This window comes from Cricetulus griseus, chromosome 4 (genome assembly GCF_003668045.3).
Source record: "Cricetulus griseus strain 17A/GY chromosome 4, alternate assembly CriGri-PICRH-1.0, whole genome shotgun sequence".
Lineage (NCBI taxonomy): Eukaryota > Metazoa > Chordata > Mammalia > Rodentia > Cricetidae > Cricetulus > Cricetulus griseus.
The window spans coordinates 149234125-149258088 of record NC_048597.1 but is presented as its reverse complement, the minus strand read 5'-3'; the positions used below and the strand labels follow the sequence as shown (position 1 = coordinate 149258088).

The following is a 23964-nucleotide window of genomic DNA, read 5'->3' as shown; positions in this document are numbered from 1 at the left end:
AACCAAGCAAACGGTGGTGGGTTACTCCAGTAACAGTTGTGCCACTGTTGCAACAGTATATCTTGCAAGCAGGTGTCTGTTGTAGGCAACAAAGTTTGTAGTTGGGTCATGTTGTTGTTTACTTTTCTCTGACAGTAGCATGCCTGATACCTTCCAGCACTGTGTATGCAAGTCCAGAGAGGTGAAGCACCAGCTCCATTTCTCTGTTCCCAGGGACATTGTTTTCTTATTTTGACTTTATATATATGTTGAGCATGAGGTCTTTGTAAAAATCTTTTTAAATACCTTCTTTCAGTCTTTGTCATGTCTTTTCATTCTTTTGACAATACTTTTTTTAGAGCAGAAGATTTTAATGGTCTAGCTTATCATTTCTTTTTCATGGATTAATTCTGCCATAGCTAAATCATATAGCCTTGTCAGTTCTGTTATATTCTAGGAGCTATATGGTTTTTATATTTGGCTCTATAATCTCTTTTGAGGGCGTTTTGTTTTTGCTTTTTAAGACAAAGGCCAGGCTTGCCTAGAACTCAGTGTATCTAAGAGTGATCCTGAACTGCTCTTCCTCCTACTTGGACCTCCCAGTGCTGAGATCACAACTCTTGATTCCACCATGCCTAGTTTAGAGGTGGGTTTTTGTTGTTTTGTTTTGTGTTTTTTGAAAACCGGATCTTACTATATAGTCCAGATTGGCCTTAAACTCATCATCTTTCTGTTTTAGCCACTGAAGCTCTGGGATTATAGGTATGTGCTGCCGTGCCTGGCTGCACATTTTGAGTTAAGTTTTTATAAGAAATACAAGGTCTTTGTTTAAAGTAATTTTTTTACATGAGGATACACAGATTTTCCCAGCACCATTTATTGAAAAGACTGTGTCTTCTTCATTATGTTGCTTTTGCTCCTTTGTGAAAGGTCAGTTGATTGTATTTATGTACTTCTATATATGAAATCTCTGTTCTATCCTATTGATTTGTTTATTCCTTTTGCAAATACCACACAGTCTTGATGATTCTAGGTGTTTAGTAAATCTGGAGCGTTATAGCCCTCCATTTTTCTCCTCTTACATTGTAACTTTACAATAGGTACCTACAAGGGGTGTTTTTTTTTACCTCAGCACAAACTTTAGAATTAGTGTATGTGTCCATAAGATCACTTGCTGAATTGTGCTGATTTCTGTGCTCCATAGACAAGGCTGGGAAAAACTAGCATGTCAGCAGTACTTATAATTTATAAGTTATAAGTTATAATTTCTCATGTTTTTTTTTTAAAAAAAATTCTTTATTTATTTTGTGTGTTTTGTTTACATGTATGTCTGTGTACCACATGCCAGCATGCCTGTTGCCTACATAGGCCAGAAGTGGGAATCAGAGCCTCTGGAACTGGAATGTGAGCCTCCATGTGGGTGCTGGGAATCAAAGCCAGGGTCCTCTGGAAGAGTGGTTAGTGCTTTTAACTGCTGAGCCATCTCTCCGATTCTTCTGTCTCTGTCTCTGTCTCTCTCTGTCTCTCTCTCTCTCTCTCTCTCTCTCTTTCTCTCTCTTTGTTATTAACATAAATATACTTTTTTACAATCTGCTTTTTCCATGTTCCTTATTGACATATAGGAAAATGCCTTTTTAAATAACCCTGCTATTATTATTAGTTCCAAGAGTGGTTTGGGTGATTCTTTTAGAATCCTATGTAGATGAATATATCATCTTTAAACAAAGATATTTCCTTCCTAGTCTCTAACCTTTATTTCTTTTTCTTGTCTGATTGCATTTGCCAAGACTCCCAATGCAGTGTTGAGAGAAAATGGTTGAAGAACCATTCTTGGCTGTTCCTGGTCTTAGAAAGGAAGCTTATAATTTCTCGCCATTAAGTATGATCTTAGCTGTATTTTTTTTTTTTTTTGAGGAGGTAAGGGCATATAGAAGTCAGAGATGGATGATGTCAGGTGTCTACCTCTCTCACTCTCCACCCTATTTTTGAGACAGTCTCTCACTGAACCTAGAGTTTGATGTTTTGTCTAGGCTAGCCCCTTGGATCTCCATGTTTCCATCCCCCAGTGCTAGGGTTACCATACCTGGCTTTTACATGGGTCCTAATGCTTGCAAGCATTCTATCCACAAAACTATCTCCCTAGCCCTCTGAAATGGATATAATGCCTGTCTGTAGTGTGGTGATTGAATGAAATGGAGAAATGTATGTAAAGGACTTAATATTGTGTCTGGCATCTACTAGAAATTACAGTAAAGAGTCTTTATCACTGCCACAATGTTTAATAAATAGAAGACAGACAGATGGAGAAAAGAAGACTGAAAAATGTTAATTATATTGCTGAGAGTGAAGCAGGAATCATCAGGGCAAGACTTCTTAAACTTTTTATTCTCAGTACCCATTTTTATGCAACTATGGGTATACAGTTTTATAAGTAGTGTATATTTATTCTCTTTGGTATAAACTCTTGGTCCATGTTAAAGACAAGAGGAAGTTTTCATACTAATGAAATGGATGTACTTATTTGTAAGTTTTACATAAATAATTAAATATTGATTTGAATATTTGATCTACAGGACATAGAAGGTTTTCAAATTTTTCAGAGTTGATATTTTGATTTGATAATCATTAATGCTGAGAATGCATTTCAGATAAATACATAGTACAAAATGGCTGAAGTGTGTTCAGAGCCTTATTAGATGTTTCTAGAAATTCTTTTCTAATCCCAACCCAAAATATATTTAATAGTTTTCGTTGTTGTTGTTGTTTTTATGTTCACTCGTGTTTTTGCCTGTATGTGTGTCTGTGTGAGGTCTCAAGCCCTGGAACTGCAGTTACAGACAGGTGTGAGCTGTCATGTGGGTGCTGGCAATTGAACCCAGGTTGTCTAGAAGAGCAGCCAGTGCTTTTAACCTCTGAGTCATCTCTCCAGCCCTCATATTTAATAGTTTTAAAATGAAACTTAAGTTAGAAAAATCAGTATTTAACAGCAATTTTTTAAATATAAGAACAGTTTGTAAAAATAAAACATTCTAAAACAGACAATCTAAAGATTTACTCATTCGGAACTTAATAGTTGACACAGTCTTAAGATATAATGATTTGATCCTTAGGAATGATGTAGGAACATACAGAAAGTCTTTGTTTTAAGAACACCAAACTCTATGAAGAACATTGCAGTTTGCAACATAACAGTATTCTCAAATCTCCACTGAGGCATTTCAGGCAGTGCTTAATGGCTTTGCATGGCCATGCACAGTACAAAATGTGCACTAAATTTAGAATCAAGGCTGTGGGGAAGTCATGCTATAATTTTAAATTTTCATCATTAGGTATTCATAAACCTTTCACTGTTGCCAATTTTTTAATGACTCCTCTATTAAGTTGTATAATCCTGCATGAAAGTGAGGCACATGGTTTTAAAAAATGGGAGCTGGAGAACCATGATGACAAAATTCCTATGCTAAAGAGGATTGTCATCTGTTCTGTTCTGATGAATGGAGATATTTTGGGAACACAAGGAACTGGACATGGTAACAGTGAGTCTTAGCAGGGACATCAAGGAACTTAACAAACTGGGCAGTTCTGATGACAGCTCAGACACATATTGAGGCAGTTACACTGGGGTCACTTAGTCCTTGCCTTTTTGAGATGGGATCTCACTCTGCACTCCAGACTGCTCCCAAATTCCACCTGCCTGAGTGCAGTAACTACAGATATGTACCATCATGTCCAACTTTTTTTTTTTGGTTTTTCCAGACTGGGTTTCTCTGTATTGCTTTGGAGCCTGTCCTGAAACTTGCCAGGCTGGCTTTGAACTCACAGAGATCCACCTGCCTCTGCCTCCCGAGTGCTGGGATTAAAGGTGTGCGCCACCAATGCCCGGCCATCATGCCCAGCTTTATTATTATTTTTGTTATACTGTGGGTCAGGCCCAGAGCCTAGCCTTGCACCAGCTAGTCAAGCACTTGACTACTGAGCTACATCCCTAGCCCCTATGTTATTTCTTCTCCTTCCTCTTTTCCCTCCTTTTCTCCCCTCTACCCCCTTCCTTCTCCTTATGATAGTTCTTTTTGTTTGTTTTTGTTTGTTTGTTTTTCAAGACAGTGTTTTTCTGTAGCTTTAGAGCCTGTCTTAGAACTTACTCTGTAGACTAGGGTGGTCTCAAAACTCACAGAGATCTGCCTGCCTCTGCCTCCTGATTGCTGGGACTAAAGACATGTGTCACCACCGCCTGACTGTGATAGTTCTTTACTACCTTCTCCTTAGTGGTTTTTGTTTTAGAGATTTATTTTTAAGTGTGTATATTCATGTGTGTCTCTGTGTGAGCCTGTGTGTCCGTATTTGAACCTTTGTGTCTGTGTGAGCCTGTGTGTCCGTATTTGAACCTTTGTGTCTGTGTGAGCCTTTGCGCCTGAGTGCAGGTACCCTCAGAGTCAGAGCAGGTACTGTACTGGATTACCTGAAGCTGGAGTTACAGGCAGTTGTGAGTTGCCTGATGTGGGTGGGTGCTGGGAACTTGACTCTGGTCTTCTATAAGAGTAATAACTGCTCCTAATACTGACCTCTGTATCCTATTTTGTTTTTTAATGTATAGAATCTGCCCAGGGTATCATCAGAATTCCTTTGTAGCAAAAGATGACCTTGAACTCCTGATTCCCATGTTTTCACCTCCTAAGTGCTAGAATAACAGACTTGAACCATGATACTTTGACGGACCCTGTATTTCTTCTCTCCACACCACCCCCCCTTAATTTACTTTAGGAGCAGTTTCCTTCTGACTGGATATCTTAATTCTTTCAGGGTAGAGGATATAAGGACTCAGTTTTTATATGACATCCACTAATGAGTCTGGATTTCCTTTAAGTGTTTGCTAATTTGTGTATGTTTTTTTATTTTTACATATATCCTACCCCCAAAATATATAATGATACTTACGATACTATTGTGTCTGAAATCCACTTGATAAAAATGTAATAAATGGGGCAGGGGTAGAGAGAGACAGAGATTGTGTGTGCATATGTGTTGGGCTAAGTTAGTGGATCCTGGGAAACATCCTTACAAAGTTGTCTGGTATAGTTGTTGGTAGAACTCTACTTTAATATTTCAAGGACCTTTTATATTTCTTTTTCTTTTGAGGCAAGGTTTCATGTAGTCAAGGTTGATCATGTAGTTGAGGATGACCTGGAATTCCTGACCCTCCTGCCTTTACCTCTCAATTGCTGAGGTCGCAGGCATACTTGGACTGAACAGGAAACTTTGTATATGCTAAGCAAGAAGTCAACTAACAGTACTGAATCCCCAGCTTAGATCTTTTGTGTTCTTAATGTTCTTTAGAACTGTGGTTATATAATCTTACTCAATAATAACACTAGAATCTTAGTAAGGATATTGGCTCTGAGGAAGTCCATAATACCTATGCCAGATTTGTCTTACTGTGTCATATCTTTTAGCCATAATTATGGTCTGATCAATACTAAATATATCTTTAGTTCTTTGTGGGTCCATCAGTTTAAAGACAGAATAAAAATGTATTTAGCTCAATTCATTTAACTAAAATGTCTCTCCTGCAGGGTTGATGTCTAACCTAAATCTATGTATGACACATGACAGAATCAATGGAGAATTTTTATTTAGCAAGACTACTGATCTTAAAAAAGAAAAAACCTTTATGCTTAAGGCTTTTATCACTATTTTCTACTGGATAATCTTCTTATTCTTCTAGGTTTACACTCCTGACCTCAGAAAATAATATGAAAGTTACTAATTATTTTATGGGTGGCATCAAAAGACTTAAAATCATGTTGTTGACATATAGTATCAATTTTTTGTTGAAGAAAGTAAATATGGGTTTTTTTGATGGAGGTTGTGTGTTTTAACTTGAATGCAAAAAAAAGTGCTTTCTAAAATACTCATGGATCTGTTTCATAAGCATGAATTGATAACTGCTTCTCTTTGCCCACTTATAAGAATTAAATTAATGGTTCCATTAATTTAGCAACTGATTATTGTGCTACTACTTATTGTTAGATGTGCTTGATTTAGGGGTATGAGAAGTGGAAAACACAATAGAGTTTTCAAGAAACCTACAGGGTAGATTTAGCTGAGGAATAGGGAAGAGAAATAAGTGGCTCACCAACATGCTTTGTATTAGGAATTACAAGGCATCCACTCCCAGCTCTGCTTCCTACTACCTTCTTATAAAATGAGGATAGCAGTATGTATCTTTGTAAAGGTACCATGTTGATTAAAATAAGATAGTATCTTATCTAAATGAATTTGAGATAGACTCTGGAATGTGGTGCTAGTAGGTGTTTAGTAGGTGTTAGTGGCTGCTGTTATTATAAGAAACAAAAGAATGTGTGGGGACACAGAAATTGTTTTTAAACCAAAATGGAGGGCCTGGGTTGCAGAAAGGGAAGACTCCCAAACCTAGGCATTGAAGACTTTCTCGGAATGGCTTGAGATAAAGATGGAATTTGAATGGCGAAGGAGGAGACAGGTATTGCAGGTTAAAGGACTCACATTGCAAAAGCAGTGATTTGTGAGACAATATGACATTTCTGAAGTGATCAGAGCTAAATAAATGGCAAGATATGAGCCTTAAGACATAAAGACAAAATCATAAAGAGCTTAGTGTGTCAGGAGGAAGTTGGACTTTATACTGAGAACAGTTAGGAGCCCAATTAGAGGTATTGTGGGAATAGATAAGACTAACTGCTAGGACGTTACTGAAATAAGACAAGAAGAGAATGAAATTAATTTTAAAAGTATGTATTAAACACTTGTTGGGAGTCAATTGCGTTACACAAATTACTGTGTTTAGTTGATTGAGCCATCCTTCAGGGTAGCAGTAACTACCAGTCATTGAATATTTATACTGTTAGGTATAACATTGAATTCTTTAAAGGCATTAGCTCATTTGCTCATTTCGATGACTTGATAAGATATATTTTATCCTTTTCATTTTAAAGATGAGAAAATGAGCCCTTGAAGGTTAAATAATCTGTCTAACATAAGATTAGATTTAACCAGTGACAAAACTGGGGCTTTGTCCCAGATTTGTTGGCTCCATTGCCTAATTTTTAGAAATCTTTAACATGGCCTGCCACATGTAAGAGTAGAAGGCAGTTTTAAGAGAGGGATGTAAGAATGATCCCCAAATCTGTGGCTCATGCTACCAAGGGAATGAAGTACTGTTAAACACATCACCCAGGAAGGAGGTCTGAGTAGAGAATCAATTTAGACTGCGGCATTATGAACTTGAGATACATGAAAAAATACCCAGTAGAGATTCCAGTAGAAAATGTTAAATTATTCTTCCTATTATTATCATTGTCATTAGAGATAGCATCTTATGTAGCTCAGGTTTATCACATCCCTGTGACCAAGGATGACCCTGAACTTCTGGACTTGCTGCTTTACCTCCTGAGTTCTGGGATTCCGGGTGTGAGCTGCCATGCTGAGTATCCAGCCAAGGTTTAGGCCATGCGGGCATCCTACTAACTGAGCTGTATCTCCAGCCCTTGTTAAATTAGGTGCTAAGGAATACTTTCAGAATCAGGGGATGGGAGTCATGGGAAGTGTAGAGCAGGAAAGCAGTATGTATAGAGATTGAGACAGTGCCAGGATTTAGTCCTGTGGGGCAAAGAGGCAGACTTCCATCTCCTTGAGAAGTTATTTTCTAGAAGAACACCTCTTTCACTTAGGAATAAGCCTATTTCTCCATCTTAGAAGAATTCCTTTTATTTGAGCATACTGTTAGTGTTGACAGATTCTGTAACTGCATAACAATAAGGTCCAGGGAGTGAAAAGATAACCCCTATTTTTAGTTCTTTTCTCTTTTATTTAGTTTCACTTTGTAAAGAATTAGCGGTGATTATGGCCTTATAATATGCAAGAGGACTGAGTTATAAGAAGATTTTTTGTAGAACATGATAGTATACACTTTTAATCCCAGCATTAGGAAGGCAGAGGCAGGTGGAGCTCTGAATTCAAGGCCAGCCTGGTCTATATTTGGAGTTTCAAGCCAACCAAAGCTACCTAGTGAAACCCTGTCTCAAACAAAACAAAACTGCAACAGCAAAACCACAAAGTTTTGAGTTGTTTCCTAAATTAGATTATTTTTGTATTATTTTACATAGTTTTGTAATCATTTCAGTTTGTTTTTTAGAGTATATTTCAGAAGTGTAAATATTTGTATCTACTTGTTTAGTTGTGCAAATGCCCAGTATATTGAATTTATAGACCAACTTGTAGTCTCTTGGATTCTTACCTCTTTTATTGAAAATTTGACGTTGGTTTCAGAATACCTTTCATTATTACCAGAGAAATGTTATAATAGTAGTCACACCATTGTTCTGACCTCCTCTAGTTCCTATTGTGTATAAGTAAAGGTATATTTGCATAAGAAGCTTTGAAGACATTAGAAAAATAAAAACTTGTTTATAGAGTAGTTGTTTATTTATCAACCTTTGTAGCGATGTCATTTTGGATTTTATGCTTCTTTCTGAAAGTGCTCTATGGTGGTTAGTCTTATCCTAGGAATTCTGACCAAAGCTATGGTCAGATTCTTTCCCTGAGAAAATACCTGTGAGCTATCCAGTGGAGATGTCAAATTAACAGGTAGACTTGGGTCTCAAGAACATAACCTATGACAGTGCTGTGCTGTGGCTATGTGAGTTGTAGGTGGCTGTGGGTGATAACTGAAGCAGAAGCCTTATGTCACTTGGGGTGAGAGAAAGTCATAAGAAAAGGAGAATACTCTAGAGCTTTAAGGAGATAGGCTTGCAAAGCAGACAGGGAAGGATGGATCCAGAGAGCTGTATGAGGAAGCCCAGCAGAAACAATGCATTCAAAGGCTGAGAAAGAAAAGTTTCTAGGAAGGAAGGAGTAGCTAGCAAATCAGCAGGGTCAGGAAAGTGCTCCCATTGTTCCTCAGCGTTTTTTTTTTGTTTGTTTGTTTGTTTGTTTTTTCAGTGTTCCCAAAGAGCCTTTTTAGACATTTCCCCAACACACCCTAAAATTTTAGCACGCAGTTAGAATGTGGTTTTGTTTATATACTGTGGCTTTTTGGAGGGGCACAATCTAATTTTTTTGGTCCCTTTGGGACAGCATCACCTATGCAGAGAATACATGCTCTGAATGATTAAGTGTCCTTAAAGAGCTGTTTTTACTGGAGTGCTTGGTCTATAAGCAGTTTCAAAGTGGGTAAAGAAGTATAGAGCTGGAGACAAAAGTTGAGATAATGGACTGGTTTGTGCTGCTGCTTGTAGTGTCCAAACTTACACATGGTTTGAATTTGATGCTTATCTTTTCTGTTGTCATTCATTTGGCTCTGTTTATATTTCATCATTGAAAACCTCACTCTGCTTCTTCATCAGATTTGATTTTATGACATGGTCAGGAATTACTGTAACAAATATGAATGTCCTCAGTGTATGTTTCTTTTCTTTTCTTTTCTTTTTTTTTTTTTTTTTTGTGGTTTTCCAAGACAGGGTTTCTCTTTGTAGCTTTGGAGCCTATCCTGGTACTCGCTCTGGAGACCAGGCTGGCCTCAAACTCACAGAGATCCACCTGCCTCTGCCTCCCAAGGGTATGTTTCTTAACTGACTCCTTTGTGAAAAGTTTTTTGATTAGTGGTCTCTGGAAACCCACTGATAGGCACGCCAAAAGAATGTTTTACTAGTCCCCTAAGTGTTCTCAGCCCAGTGAGGTTGATCAAGGTGAGCCATTCCAGAGCAGAGTTGGGGAGGGATGCTTGGTGGCTACCCTGACATTGCAGTTGTAACCACCCTCAAAAGCCCAGATCACCATAGCATAGCTCACAGTAAATAATTAAGAAGTAGTGAGCAGGGCTGGAGAGAGAGTTCTGTAGTTAAGAGTACTAACTGCTCTTCTAGAGGATCCAGGTTTGATTCCCAGAACCAACATGGTGCCTAACAGTCATCTCTAACTCTATTTTTAGGGCATCTAATGCCATCTTCTGACCTTGGTGGGTACCACATGCATGTGGTGCACAGACTGGCATGCAGACTAAAGACCCGTACACATAAAATAAAAATGAATATTTTTAAGTGAAAAGAAAGAAAAAGCAAGTAAGGTGGCACACACCTTTAATCCCAGCACTCAGAAGGTAGAGGCAGGCTGATCTCTATAAGTTCAAGGCCAGCCTGGTCTACAGACCAGGTTCCAGAACAGCCAGGGCTACACAGAGAAACCATGTCTCAAAAACAAAACAAAACAAAAAAAGTTCTTTATGTTTGTAGATCCTAGTCAAGTGCCAATGTCTTAGACTTACCATTTATGTTTAGCACTTTCAGTCTTTTCCTTCCATTCTCAAACTTACGTGGAGAGCAGCATAGGTTAAAGTCAGTGCCGTCTCTGTATGTGCCTGTGCTGGGTTTTTCCACATTGCCTATCTCACATTCCCAAGTCCATGGCCTCACATGCCTTTAAATCTTGATCTTCCCTGGTATAAAGAGATTCCCTGTGCCCAGATTGCAATAATGAGATTTCTCACCTCTGCCCTATTACACCTTTATGTTGTGCTGCAGTTTCAGTCATACCATAAAAACTGTTTTTATGCGCTTTGATAAATACTCAGCTTATTTTATAGGGCTAGCTCAGAAAATACTAGCAAATATGGGAAGGCAGTTGTGAGAAAATCCTTGTTTAACATGGCCTTGTGTCTCTCTCCTGGGAGTAGCTAGTGGTCAGCTATCAGAATATGGATGACTTGGCCCCACACTGACATCATCCATGCCTATTTTTCTGGTGCCTGATCTTTTAGTTTTGTAGTATGATGTCTAGACCTTAAATTTAATGTAACACAATAGAGGCTTTAATTCCTCCTGGAGTTGACAGTCTGTCACAAACCAATAGAGGCCTTGAGTCTGGGGCTTGAGGGATGATTCAGTGGTTAAGAGTTCTGGCTGCTCTTGCATAGGGCCTAGGTTGGGTTCCCAGCACCTGTGTGATGGCTCACAACCACTCTAGTTCCGGGGGATCTGACACCCATGTACATATGAACATGCAAACAAAACATTCAAACTCATAAAATAGAATAAATAAATCTTTGAAAAAGTATTCATCAATACTGAGGTTACAGACGCATGCTGCTGCACCTGGCTTTTTCATGGGTCCTAGGAATCCAAACTTAGACCCTCATGCAAACACTTTACTGACTGAGCCATTTCCCCAGTTGGTAAGTTTTAACACATGAAACCACCACCAATGTCATGATAGTAAGCACACCTGTTATGCTGGCTAGGTTTATGTCAGTTTGACACAAGCTAGAGTCATTTGAAAGGAAGGAACCACAATTTAAAAAATGCCTTCATAAGATCCAGCAGTAGGGCATTTTCTTAATTAGTAATTGATGTGGGAGGCCCTGGCCCATCATAGATAATGCCATCCCTGGGCTTGGTAGTCTTGGGTTCTATGAGCAAGCCAGTAAGCAGCAACCTCTGTGGCCTCTGCATCAGCTCCTGCCTCTAGATTCTAGCCCTACTTGAGTTCCTATCCTAACTTCCTTCAGTGATAGACTATGCTATGGAAGTATAAGCCTAATAAACTATTTTGTCTCCAACTTGCTTTTGGTCAAGGTCATAGCAATAGTAACTTTTACTAGAGCACCTGTTATTCCCCAGGACTTTTGTCATGTCCCTTAGTAGCCTTCTGCACTTTCTACCTCTAATCCACACAACACTGTTCTGCTTTCTGAGTGGACTGCTTTGCATATTTTAGAGTTGTATTCAAGCATACTTTTGGTTCCCAACCCCTACAGTAAAGTAAATATCACAAAAGTCACTTGAATTGTATTCCCAGTGCATATAAAAGTTATCTTTATACTATAGCATAGCCTATTAAATGTGTAATACCATTGTACCTAAAAATACATTATATATACACTTTCATTAAAAATGCTTTATTAGATGACTTGGTGGCACACGCCCTTAATCCCAATACTGGGGAGGCAGAGGCAGGAAGATCTCTGTGATTGGAGGCCAGCCTGGTCTACAGAATTCCAAGCCAACTAGGGTAACATAGTGAGGCCCTGTCTCCAATGAATTCCTTATTAGTAAGAAATGCTGACAGTCATCTGAGCCTTTCACAGATTGTAATCTTTTTGATAGTGGAATGTCTTGTGTTTATGTTAATGGCTGATTACTTACCAGAGTTTGCTGAATGTTGGAGTGGGTATGGCAGTTTTTCTTCTTTAGATTATTTTTATTTTAAGACAGGGTCTCTCATTCATTTTGTAGTCCAGGCTACATTAGAACTTTAGTGTATCCCAGACAGGCCTTGATCTTCCACAGATATTCAAGATAAGATATTGCTTATCAGTTTCTTACAATCAGATAACAGAACCATTAACTGACTCTTATTTTCATGCAAGGTATGTTTTTGGCACATGGTACTACTTGATATCATTTGCCCACAGTAATCCTTTCCAGAACACTTAACATTTACTTTGCCCAGATCCATTAGATCTGTCTATCCATAGGAAGTATGGAAATCATGTTGTTCCCATAAGAGCTCTTGGAGATCCAAGTTCATTATCAACAAGAGTAATTTTTGTTTGTTTGTTTTTCTGCAAGAGCTGTTGTTTCTGTTGTTTTTTGTTCTCCCTAAGAAGTATTTCTCAACAGTAGGCTTAAAGTACTCAGTGAATAGGATGGTGATGTAGCTCATTTGGTACACTGTTTGGCTAGCAGACACACATCCCTGGGGCTGATCTGCAGCACCACAGGTATGTGATGGTACATACCTGTGACCCCAGTACTCGGGAAGAGACAAGAGGACCAGAAGTCATCCTGGATGTCCCATTTAGGCTTAGTCAGTCATCTTCACATCCTGGAATTTTTTGAGAGGAGAAGCCTCAGTAGAAGATGTGCCTGGATCAGGTTGGACTGGGAGTGTATTTATGATTAATTGTCTTGATTATTAATTGATGTAAGCCCAATTGATGTAAGGCCCAACCCATCATGAGTGGCACTGTTCCTCAGGCATGTAGTCCTGAGCTGGATAAAAAGCTAGCTAAGCATGAGCCAGGAAGTGAGCCAGAGAGCAAGCCTGCAAGCCACATTCCTCCATGGTTCTGTCTTTAGCTTCCTAATTGACTTCCTGTCCTTGACTTCCCTTCATGATGGACTGTGACCTAGAAGTATAAGATGAAATAAAGTATTTCTTTCCTTAAGAAGGGATCAGAATGTTTATCACAGCAACAGAAAGGAAACTCGAACACTTGGCTGAATGGGGAATTCTAGGCCAGCCTGTAACACATGGTATCTGTCACAAAATTTCTTTCTAGTAAACATTTTAAATGGGTGCTTTGTCATTTAGGCTTTGTTCCATTTAGGACACAAACAAAGTAGACCTAGTGTAATCCCTAAGTCTCCAAGATTTTCAGATTGGGAGATGAAGATGAGCATTGCCTTTAACTTAAAGGACCTTTAGCCCATAACAGGTACCATCTCATCTTTTGAAGCCTTGTAGACAGGCATTGACTTGCTCGTAAATAAAATTCAATGAAATTTGTATGCAAGCATCAGTGTGGGCATATATTATCTTTTCTCTTGGCTAAGTACCTGCAGAATAAGATAGGTGTGTATTGCAGTCTTAAAAGAAGCCGTCAAACTGCTGTTCCAAAGTCATTGTACCAATATTACTACAAGCAAACAAAAGCCACAAATAAGACATAGATCCAATCCAGAAGAGGTGTCTTTTAAATTTAGCTTTGCACAAAGTCTCAGGACATGAGCAAAATAGAGACAAATTATTTGCAAGAATGTAATATGAATTGCCTCTAATTCAGTTCCCAATAGAGTTGTTATTTCCACCTGAGACATGAGCACAGTTTTCACTACCCACACCTCTATCAGCATTCCAAGCAAAGAGAATCAAACGACATATTAAGAGGGCAACATAATATTACCAAGTGGGTTGTACCCCAGGGACAAAAATCTTTTGATTTAACATTCAAAAGAAGAAATGGAGTTAGAGAGGGAGTAATGCTACATGACCACAAAATGCAACACCCACTTAAAAGTTTTTTTAAAACTGTTTTCACGGGGGGGGGGGGGGGGGGAGGTGGGGGGGGATAATTGACATGTGAAGCTAGATTGTTCCTAATTTGAACTAATAAAAGAATAAAATAAAAAATTTTAAAAAATGTTTTCACCAATTTGGAAAGAGAAGGGGATTTCTTTACTTTGAAAAACTTACCACTAATGCACTTCCTATGAAAGACTAAAAGCCTTCTTTCCAAGTCAGAGGCTGCCTGTTCTTGTCACATCTATTCAGGTCATACTGAAAGTTCTAGTCAGTGCAGTCTGTCGAGAAAAAGAAATAAAACAGTTAAAAAAAAAACAAAAAGCAAGATGTAAAGCTGCCTTTATTTGAAAATGACGTGATCACTCTGTAAAACTCCACTGGAATTTGAAAGTGAATTTAGTAATAATGTGTGAATTCCTGTATGCTGTCAATAACCATAAAAGGAAATTTCAGTACAATATCAAAATAAACCAAAAATAGAATAGGGTTTGGGGATTTAGTTGGGTAGTAGAGTGCTCACTCAGTAAGTACAAGGCTACTGAATTTCTTTACCTGATTTTTAATCTATTTTGTGCTTTTTATTTGTACCCCCTTTGCTGTGATTCATCTTAGACATTCTGTCTTTATGGTTACAGATTTACATCTATGACAAAGCATAGCATATTTTTGTCTCAGAAATTGTAGCTTTCAACCCTGAAAGTTTTATTTCAAGTCTTTTTCATGTTATTTCTTGTTGTTCAGTACAGGGTCTCACTATGTATTGTAGGCTGACCTGGAACTCACTATATAGATAGGCCGGCCTCATACTTGGGGTGATCTACCTGCCTCAGCCTCTTGAATGCTGAGGTGCATATGTTCTACCATGCCCAGCAGATTTTTATTTTTGCACATATAGGATGTGGCTGTAGTAACTATGTGAATTCCTTCTATGTAATTCTAACACAACAGTTCAGTTTTAGTTGATCCTGATTAATTACTCTGTTCATTATGAGTTACTTCCCTGCCTCTTTACATACTTGGTGTCTTAGTCACTGTTCTATTGCTATGAAGAGACACCATGACCACGAAACTCTTATAAAAGAAAGCATTTCACTGGGGCTTTTACAGTTTCAGAGGTTTAGTTCACTATCACCACGGTGGGGAACATGCCAGCATGCAGGTAGGCACTGGAGCAGTAGATAAGAGTTCTACACCCTGGTCCATAGGCTGGGGGCGGGACTGGGGGGGGGGCGTGAGGGGAAAGGAGAGAGGGTGTGAGGGAGAGAGGTGGTGGCTGGCTGGCTGACAGTCTGACTGACTCTGGACTTGGCATGGACTTGAAAACACATTTATTTTGTTTATTTTGTTTTTTAAAAACAGGGTTTCTCTGCATAGCCTTGGCTGTCCTGGAACTCACCCAGGCTGGCCTCAGATTAAGAGATCTGCCTGCTTCTGCTTCCCAAGTACTGGGATGGAAGGTGTGCACCACCATGCCAGGTTTAGGGTTTTTGAAAACTCAAAATTCACCCTCAGTGACATACTTTCTCCAACAGGACCACACCTAATCTTTTGAAATAGTGCCACTCCCTAGTGACCAATCATTCAAATCTATGGCCCTGTGGGGGCCATTCTCATTCAAACCACCACTCTTGGTAGTCTTTGGTTGGGTATCTGTAATGGTTGGGTTTTTTGTTTTTTGTTTTGTTTTGTTTTGTTTTGTTTTTGGTGTAGCATAGACCTAGGCATATCTCTGAAAAGGGTATCTTAATTAAGAAAATGCCTCTGTAATATTGGCCTGTAGGCAAATCTTTGGCATATTTTCTTCATTAATGATGGATATGGGAGGACCCAGCTCACTGCGGGTGGTGTCAACTTCGAAGACAGGTGGGCCTGAATTATATAAGAAGACAGTCTGAGCAAGCCTGGAGACAAAAGCCAATGAGTAGCCTTCTTCCATGGCTGCTTCTATCCCTGCCTCTAGGTTCCTGCCTGGAGTTACTACCCTTACTTCCCTCATTGATGGACTGTGACTTTCGAGTTATAAGAGGAAAAATTGACCTTTTCCATCCCAAGTTGCTTTTGGTTATGGTGTTTATCACAATAGAAACCCTAAGACAATATTTAACATTGTGATTTATTTTTTTACCTTTTGGTTGATAAATGTGTTGCTATTATATATGTGTTTTCCTCAAATCTACCAGGTTCCATTTGAATTCTCCTCCTCTATGCTATTATCTAGGAACTTTGGAGGTTGGCAGTAATAGGGATGACTTCTTTGTTTGTCGTCTTTTAGGGACTGCTGTGTTTTGCTGGTTAATGTCAATGTCTTTAAAGCTATTATTTCTGGTATTTTATCATGTTTGCTTTTGAAGTTTCTTTGGTGTGAGGACAAATCTGGTCCCTGTTAACACTGCCTACCTGAACCTGTTCTTGTGTGGGATTCTTACAGAAAATGTCTTACTAGCCATTTCTTGTTTCCCTTTGAGAGGTGATTTATATAGATTTGAAGATAAATTCAGGGGCTGGAGAGATGCCTCAGTGGCTAAGAGCACTGACCACTCTGGCCATTCTTCTAAAGGACCCAGGTTCAATTCCCAGTACCCACATGGCAGTTCACAACTGTCTGTAACTCCAGTTCCAGGGGATGTGGCACCCTCATCCCCTGGAACGTACGTCCCAGACGTACGTCCAGGCAAAAACCCAATCCACATTTAAAAAAAGAAGAAGAAAAAGAAGATAAACTCAGGTCCGCTAACACAAACACTTTTTAAAATACTCTTGGTTTGGAGGGCTGGCCACATCTTTAATCCCAGCACTAGGGAGGCAGAGGCAGAGATCTCTTTGAATTCCAGGATAGCCAGAGCTACACAAAGAAACTGTCTTGAAAAACAAACAAACAAAAAAAGCCCTTGGATTGCCAAGCTGATTTTGTGATTCCCTTTTTTGAGGAAATTTCTTGAGTTATTTGTAGCAGGAAGCTAATTTTAAGTAACATTTTTAGAAAATGTTTTGTTTCATTTTCAGGATTAAGAAAAAGAAAGAACAGCAGCGCTATGCTGAAGAGCAGAGGCTCCTAAGGATGCGCTGTCATGAAGAACCTTATTCAGAAGAGAAGATAAATGATGCTTTAGCCCAGTTACAGCTTGAAGAAATAAAAGGAGCCAGAGAAAAACAGCACCAGAGAGAAAAAGAATATATAAGGTGATTGATTTTAAACATTCTACATGAAGTTCTGGCTCTAGAAGAGACAGAAAGTACATTTTTTCAAATTTCTTAGGAGACTTTGTTTAGCTGGGCAGTGTTGGTGCACGCCTTTAATCCTGGTGCTCGGGAGGCAAAAGCAGGAGGATGCCTGGTCTTCAAAGCAAGTTCTAGGACAGCCAGGGCTACACAGAGAAACTCTGTCTAGAAAAACCAAAGAGAAAATGTGTGTGTGTGTGAGAGAGACAGAGACAGAGACAGACAGACACAGACAGACTTGGTTGGTTTTTTCATACTTTTCCCTCATTTAGGGTGCATACTCCCCCACTGTTTTGATTGGCTAGTTCTTCTTGGGACTAGTACTGCATCTTCCTAGTGCTATTTCCCACTGCATAGGAAGACTCGAGGTACAGAGCAGTGAAAGCTGGGTATAAAATCAGGATTCATGCTTATTCTCCTAGTAGTTGACTTACCTGACTGCACTGTACTTTTATAGATATGTAGAAGCTTTACGAGCCCAGGTCCAGGAGAAAATGAAGCTTTATAATATCACTTTACCTCCATTATGCTGTTGTGGTCCTGATTTTTGGGATGCTCATCCTGATACCTGTGCCAACAATTGCATTTTCTATAAAAACTACAAAGGTAAGTTTCTTAGGGAATAGTTGAATCCTAATAGCAGTTTTAAAAATTGTGTGTGGGGGGGGGGGTGTGGGTGTGTGGGTGTGTGGGTATGTGTATGTGTATTGTGATTGTGGTTATTTAGAATTTTAGAACTTACTATATATACATATATGTATGTATGTATATATAAGAATTTTATATATACCTTTATAGAACAACTATGTGAGGCAATGACAATTGTTATAGTTTCATTTCTGATTAGTCCTGTTTATGGTAGAAAAGTATTTCCAGCTCATTACATTGTATATAAAAGGACTTGGGTTCCAGATTGTCCCTTAATTGAACACTATTAAGAGTTTGCCCTTTCTTTGGGAGCCCATTCCCCATAGAGGGATACTCTCAGCTTAGACACATGTGGTAGGGCCTAGGCTCTGCCCCAAATGATGTGGCAGACTTTGATGATTTCCCCCATGGAAGGCCTCACCCTCCCTGGGGAGCAGAAGTGGGGATGGGATGGGGGGTTGGTGGGGAACATGGGAGGATGAGAGGGAGAGGGAACTGGGATTGAGATGTAAAATAAGATTGTTTCTAATTTAAATTAAAAAAATCTAGAAGAAAAAAAAAGAGTTTGTCCTTTATGGCTAAATTAGGAGTCTGTTATCTGCATACTTTAATGGTGTCTAATACAAACTTACAAGCATAAATCCATATTAGACTGTCCATTCTGTTGGTGATTCCAAGAAAGATGAGGAGCTCTATCAAGAGTCCCAAGTAGCTGGGCAGTAGTATCACATGCCTTTAATCCCAGAAGTTGGGAGGCAGAGTCAGGCAGGTCTCTGTAAATTTGAGGCTAGCCTGGTCTACAAAGCTAGTTCTAGGACTGTTACACAGACAAGCCCTGTCCAAAAAAAAAAGAAAAAGAAAAAGAAAAAGAAAAAAGAAAGAAAGAAAAATAAGAGTCCCAAGCAGAAAAAATGTAATCCTTCCTGTGGTTGCTAATGTGTGTTGTCCGTCACTAAATATTGACTTATAGAACAGAAAAACTCTGTCAGCCACACATAGACACTGAAAATGTTGCCAGTGTTTACATTTTGATGTGTTTTATCTCTGTGGTATGGATTTATCGGTCCTGTAAATGTACAAATCTTACCATTCCCTTACTTGAACACTTTTCCTCATAACAGAATGAAATGCATGATATGTTATATACTTGTCTCTGGTCTCAGGCCATACTACAGCCTCACCAAACTTGCTCTTATACTTTTTGCATCTCATCCACTTGGCTCTCTACCTGTAGCTCCTTTTTTTTCCCCCTTCCACCTGTCAGTGCCCAAAGCCCACTTTAAATGATCTAGCTTCTCAAATCCTCTCAGTGTTCCCTAGCTGTTCATTCATATCCATCCTCCTATCATGATGACATTTTGTATATGCCTGTGGTGTGGAAGTACTTCACTGCAACTTCAGTTTTGCTACCATTTTCTGTGTTCTCTTTTTTTTCCTTACAGAGTGCTTGCTCTATTATAAGGACCTGATAAATATTTATTCCGTGGCTAGACTTAATACCTGTGGCATTTTGGGTAAAGAAGCAGTACTGATAGGAAAAGAAGTGGGAGAGTTGTATAGAACCTGACTTTATTCACTATTGTGCAAACCTTCATTTGCAGCATATAATCGGGCATTACATTCAGTCATCAATTCTTCTGATATCTCCGAGGGGATTGCAACTCTTCGAAACGCCATTCGGAACTTTGCTTCTGTACATAGAGGGACTTCAAAAAAAGGTCTCTAAAAGAGTCTGAAAACAATGCCAATGACTGGTAGTATTTCCATCTTCCTTTAAAATCAACCACAAAGAAATTATTTAGAATAGCTGTTAAAGTGTATAAGCTGTATTATCTAGAAGGAAAACAGTCACACGTAATAACTAACAGCTGAATAATGTCAGCAGAATGCTGTGTCATAGAAAACCACAGGACAACTTCAAGCTATTGGAAGCCATCACAATGTCCACAGATCTAGCCTCACAGTGCACACCCTCAACTACAGCCCTTCCAAAAGGCATCTTCCCCATGCCACGCAAGGAGCATCAAGTTTGTTTTTGTTTACTTTATGAACTACAGATATGTTTCAGCTCAGGGTTTTCAGCCAATAACCATGCTAATGTCACCTCACTAACTGAAAACAAAATGCCAGACATATCTTCAAATACCCTGTCATACCCCCTGTCATACCAAAAGCAAATTGCAGAGTAAGGAGAACACCAGGGTACCTTTTCTTCCTAAAATGTTTGGAAACATGTGCAACTTTGGTACGGTTTCAGGAGATACACACGCGTCCACTTTTAAGTAAACCAGAGGCTTTGAGAAGCTGTGGGGTGACTGTGGTCAGATTCTGAAGAGTCGCTAGCTCAAATAAAATGTGTGGATCATGGCCCTCCCATCTCTGTGGTATTTGAAAAGAGACAGATAAACATTTAGCTGAGCATGGTGGTACCTGCCTATATTGCCAGTACCATGGAGAGGCTGATGCAGAGGGATCAGCTGGGCTACATGAAACTGTCTCCAAAAAAAAATTAAGCCAAATAAAATAGTTGTTTTTCCTCCTTCTTCCTGCTGCTGCTCCTCATCTTCTTCTTCCACCTTTCTGGGAGCAAATTTAGTGAGACCCTTTTGACCATGAGACTTTCCCTTTGACTTGTACTTAGGACATCCTTCTCATATTTCTCCCTCTGCATCACCACCTTGCTGACGCATGGCTGCTTTTCTGTACTACTTAAGCTGTTCAACATCTCACTCAACTGTTGTTGTTTTTTAACCACATCTACAGTAGAGATTCCCGGATTTGTAGCTTTGATCTTGGGTCAGAACTCTGAACAAAACAAGAATTCAGACAGTTGGCCGTGGACAGCAGTAATGCCCTTTTTCTTCAGGCCACCTGCAAGCTGGTCCACAGTCCTTCATTTCCCGAATGTAGCATGTTTTGTCCAACTTTGCCATTTCATCAGTTTTAAATTTCTCTGCCCAGGCATTGTCTCCATTTCTCAGGGCACGTAGGAAATCCTGCAATATTGAGAACATCTGGCTTTTCTTCTTGTGGTCTTCTCTGCCCATCTACACAAAGAGGGCATAAGCAGTCACAAGCCCTTTGGTCCCTTGAGGATCACCTTTAGCCATCCTGATGTGTTGCTCTCTAGGAAACACAGCACAATGCAAGGCTTCCTGGCCACACTCTAGCTGCTCTGTGACAGCCAGCTCTTACATGGTTGTTACTGACTAAAAATGTTAACAAAAAAACACAAGGGATCTATAATGGCAGTCACATTTGAGTCTTCCCACTTCAAAAATCCCTTTGCAACTCTAGGTAACCATTAATCTATTCTTTGTGTAAAATAGTCTATTTATCATTTCTCTTTTAAATGAAATTTACAATATGAGCTTTTTCATGACTGAACTTTTTTTTGTTGTTTTTTGGTTTTTTTTGTTGTTGTTTTTTGGGTTTTTTTGTTGTTTTTTTTTTTTTTTGGTTTGGTTTTGGTTTTTCGAGATAGGGTTTCTCTGTGGCTTTGGAGGCTGTCTAGAACTAGCTGTTGTAGACCAGGCTGATCTCAAACTCACAGAGATCCATCTGCCTCTGCCTCCCGACGTGGGCCACCACCACCCGGCCATGACAGAACTTTTTCAGCTAACCTGATGTCAAGACTTGTCTGTGTTGTTAGATTCATTAATGCTTTTTACTACTTTTCATTGTCGAATAGTATTGATAGTAATAATAAAACCGTATTATTTATTCAGCAACTGGTAGACATTTCTGTGTTTTCTGCTGCAAGAAATTGTTCTCAGGATTCTGTAGGTACCTGTTTTCATTTCTTTTGGCATATATCTAGGAGTAAAACTCCTGAGTCACATAGTAGCTTTGTGCTTAACCTTTTGAGAAACTACGAACTGTTTTCCAAAGAAGCTGTGTTATTTTTCACCCCCAAGATGTGTAAAGGTTCAATGTCCTTCACCAACACTTGTCTTTTTGACAGGTGGCTGTGATGTGCTATTTCATTGTGGTTTTAATTTCCTCATAGCAGTTGATAGTGATCATTTTTTTTTCATGTGCCTGTTGGCCATTTGGATCTGTCTCATGAAGATGTTTGTCAGATACTTTGCCAACTTCATAATTGAGTTGTTCTTTTTATTACGGATTTAGAAGAGTTCCTAATGTATCCCACATGCAGGTCCTCTATCAGCTCTATCATTGGTATTTTCTCCCACTCTAAGGATTATCTTTTCACTCTGTCTGTGTGTGTGCGATTTGAGGCAGGGTCTCACTGTAGCTCTAGCTGTCCTGAAACTTATTTTGTAGACCAGGCTGGCCTTGAACTCACAGAGATCCTCCTTCCTCTACCTCCCAGGTGCTAGAATTAAAAGTGTGTGCTAGCATGCCCTGCTTCTTTTCACTTTCTTAATGGTTTCTGTAGCTTGTAGCATACACTTAAATTTGGTGAGATGCAGTATTTATATACTATTATGATTTGTGCTTTTGCTATAGTCTGAAAAGCCATTACTTGTAAAAGGACACAAGTGTTTATCTTATATGTTCTAAGTCTTAAAAGTGTTGGTTTTATATTTAGAGTTGCTATCCAGTTTGAGATAATGTGTGTCCAACTTGATTCTTTTACATGTAGATAACTGGTATCCCACTACCACGAGGTAAAGACCACACTTGACACACAGAATTGACTGGCAATCCGTTCATCTCTGTGTCTGTCCTTACAGTATTTTTGGCATACTATGACTTTGTGATAATTTTGAAGTTGATAAGTGTGAGTCTTTAATCTTTGTTCTTTTTAAGATAATTTACTCTTTTGAGTCCATACATTTTCAGATGAGTTTTAATGTCAATTTCCTACCAAAAACAAAACAAAAAACACAAAAGAATACCTGAATTCTGATAGGGAGGGAACATACTAAGTTGTTGATTCATTTTGGAACTATTGCCATCTGACCCATGAATATGGGATGAGATCTCATATGCATATGTCTTTAATTTTGCTCACCTGTGCTTTACATTTACAGAGGACAAAAAACTATGTGTAGGTTAAATTTGTTCCTAAGTGCTTACTATTTTTGATGTTATTGTAAATGAATTGTCCTGTCTTTCTTTCCTCACTTTGAGATGGGGTCTTATGGAACTCAGGTTGGCATCAAACCTGGTACATAATCAGGAATGACCTTGAACTCCTGAGGTTCTCTCCTGTCGCTATCTCGAGTGCTGAAAGTGTAGGCATGCACTGCCACACCCAGGCTATGACGTGCTAGGGACCAGACCCAGGGCTGTGTGAGCGCTGAGCAAGCACTAGCAACTGCACTATATACTCAGACCAGAAGGTTAGTTTTTTATTTTTTAATTAATTATTAGTTCGTGTTGTTCATGTGAGAGAGAGAGAGAGAGAGAGAGAGAGAGAGAGAGAGAGAGAGAGAGGTGGGGGGAGGGGAGCTGACTGACTGGCTGTGGAGGTCAGAGGACAATTTTGGAAGTTGGTTTCCTCCTTCCACTGTGGATAAGAATAAGGATATAACTCAGATTGTCAGGCTAGTTCACTAAGCACTTTTATCCACTGAGCTATCTCTCCAGTTCCAGCCTAGAATGTCTTATAGGTTGGATCTTGTCATCTTAAAATAGAATTTTACGGGCTGGGCGTTGGTGGTACACACCTTTAATCCCAGCAATTGGGAGGCAGAGGCAGGCGGATCTCAGTGAGTTCGAGGCCAGCCTGGTCTCCAGAGCGAGTGCCAGGATAGGCTACAAAGCTACACAGAGAAACCCTGTCTCAAAAAACCAAATATATATATATATATATATATATATATATATATATATATATTATTTTACTTCTTTCTAATTCAGCCATTTGTTTCTTTTTCTTGTCTATTTATCATGGTTAGAACATCCTGCACAAAATTGTGCAGAAATGGCAAAGTGGACATTCTTGTCCACTTTTAAGAGCAAAGAATTTTTAGTCTTTATAACATCTATCAGGTTTGATAAAGTTAGTTCCCTTTTATTACTAGCTTATTGAGAATTGTTTTGCTGGAATTGTTTGGTTTTCCCCGATGGTTTTTCTGCATCTATGATTAT

General features: G+C 39.1%; 1 protein-coding gene across 1 annotated transcript in view; it reads left to right on the top strand.

Moving 5' to 3' along the window:
• Positions 1–23964, top strand: part of Ccdc15 (coiled-coil domain containing 15) — a 91240-nt gene that overhangs the window by 34363 nt on the left and 32913 nt on the right. The window contains 3 exon segments of the mRNA XM_027411809.2: positions 17038–17214; positions 17711–17859; positions 19503–19619. Of these exon segments, the coding sequence (XP_027267610.2) occupies positions 17038–17214; positions 17711–17859; positions 19503–19619 (443 nt within the window).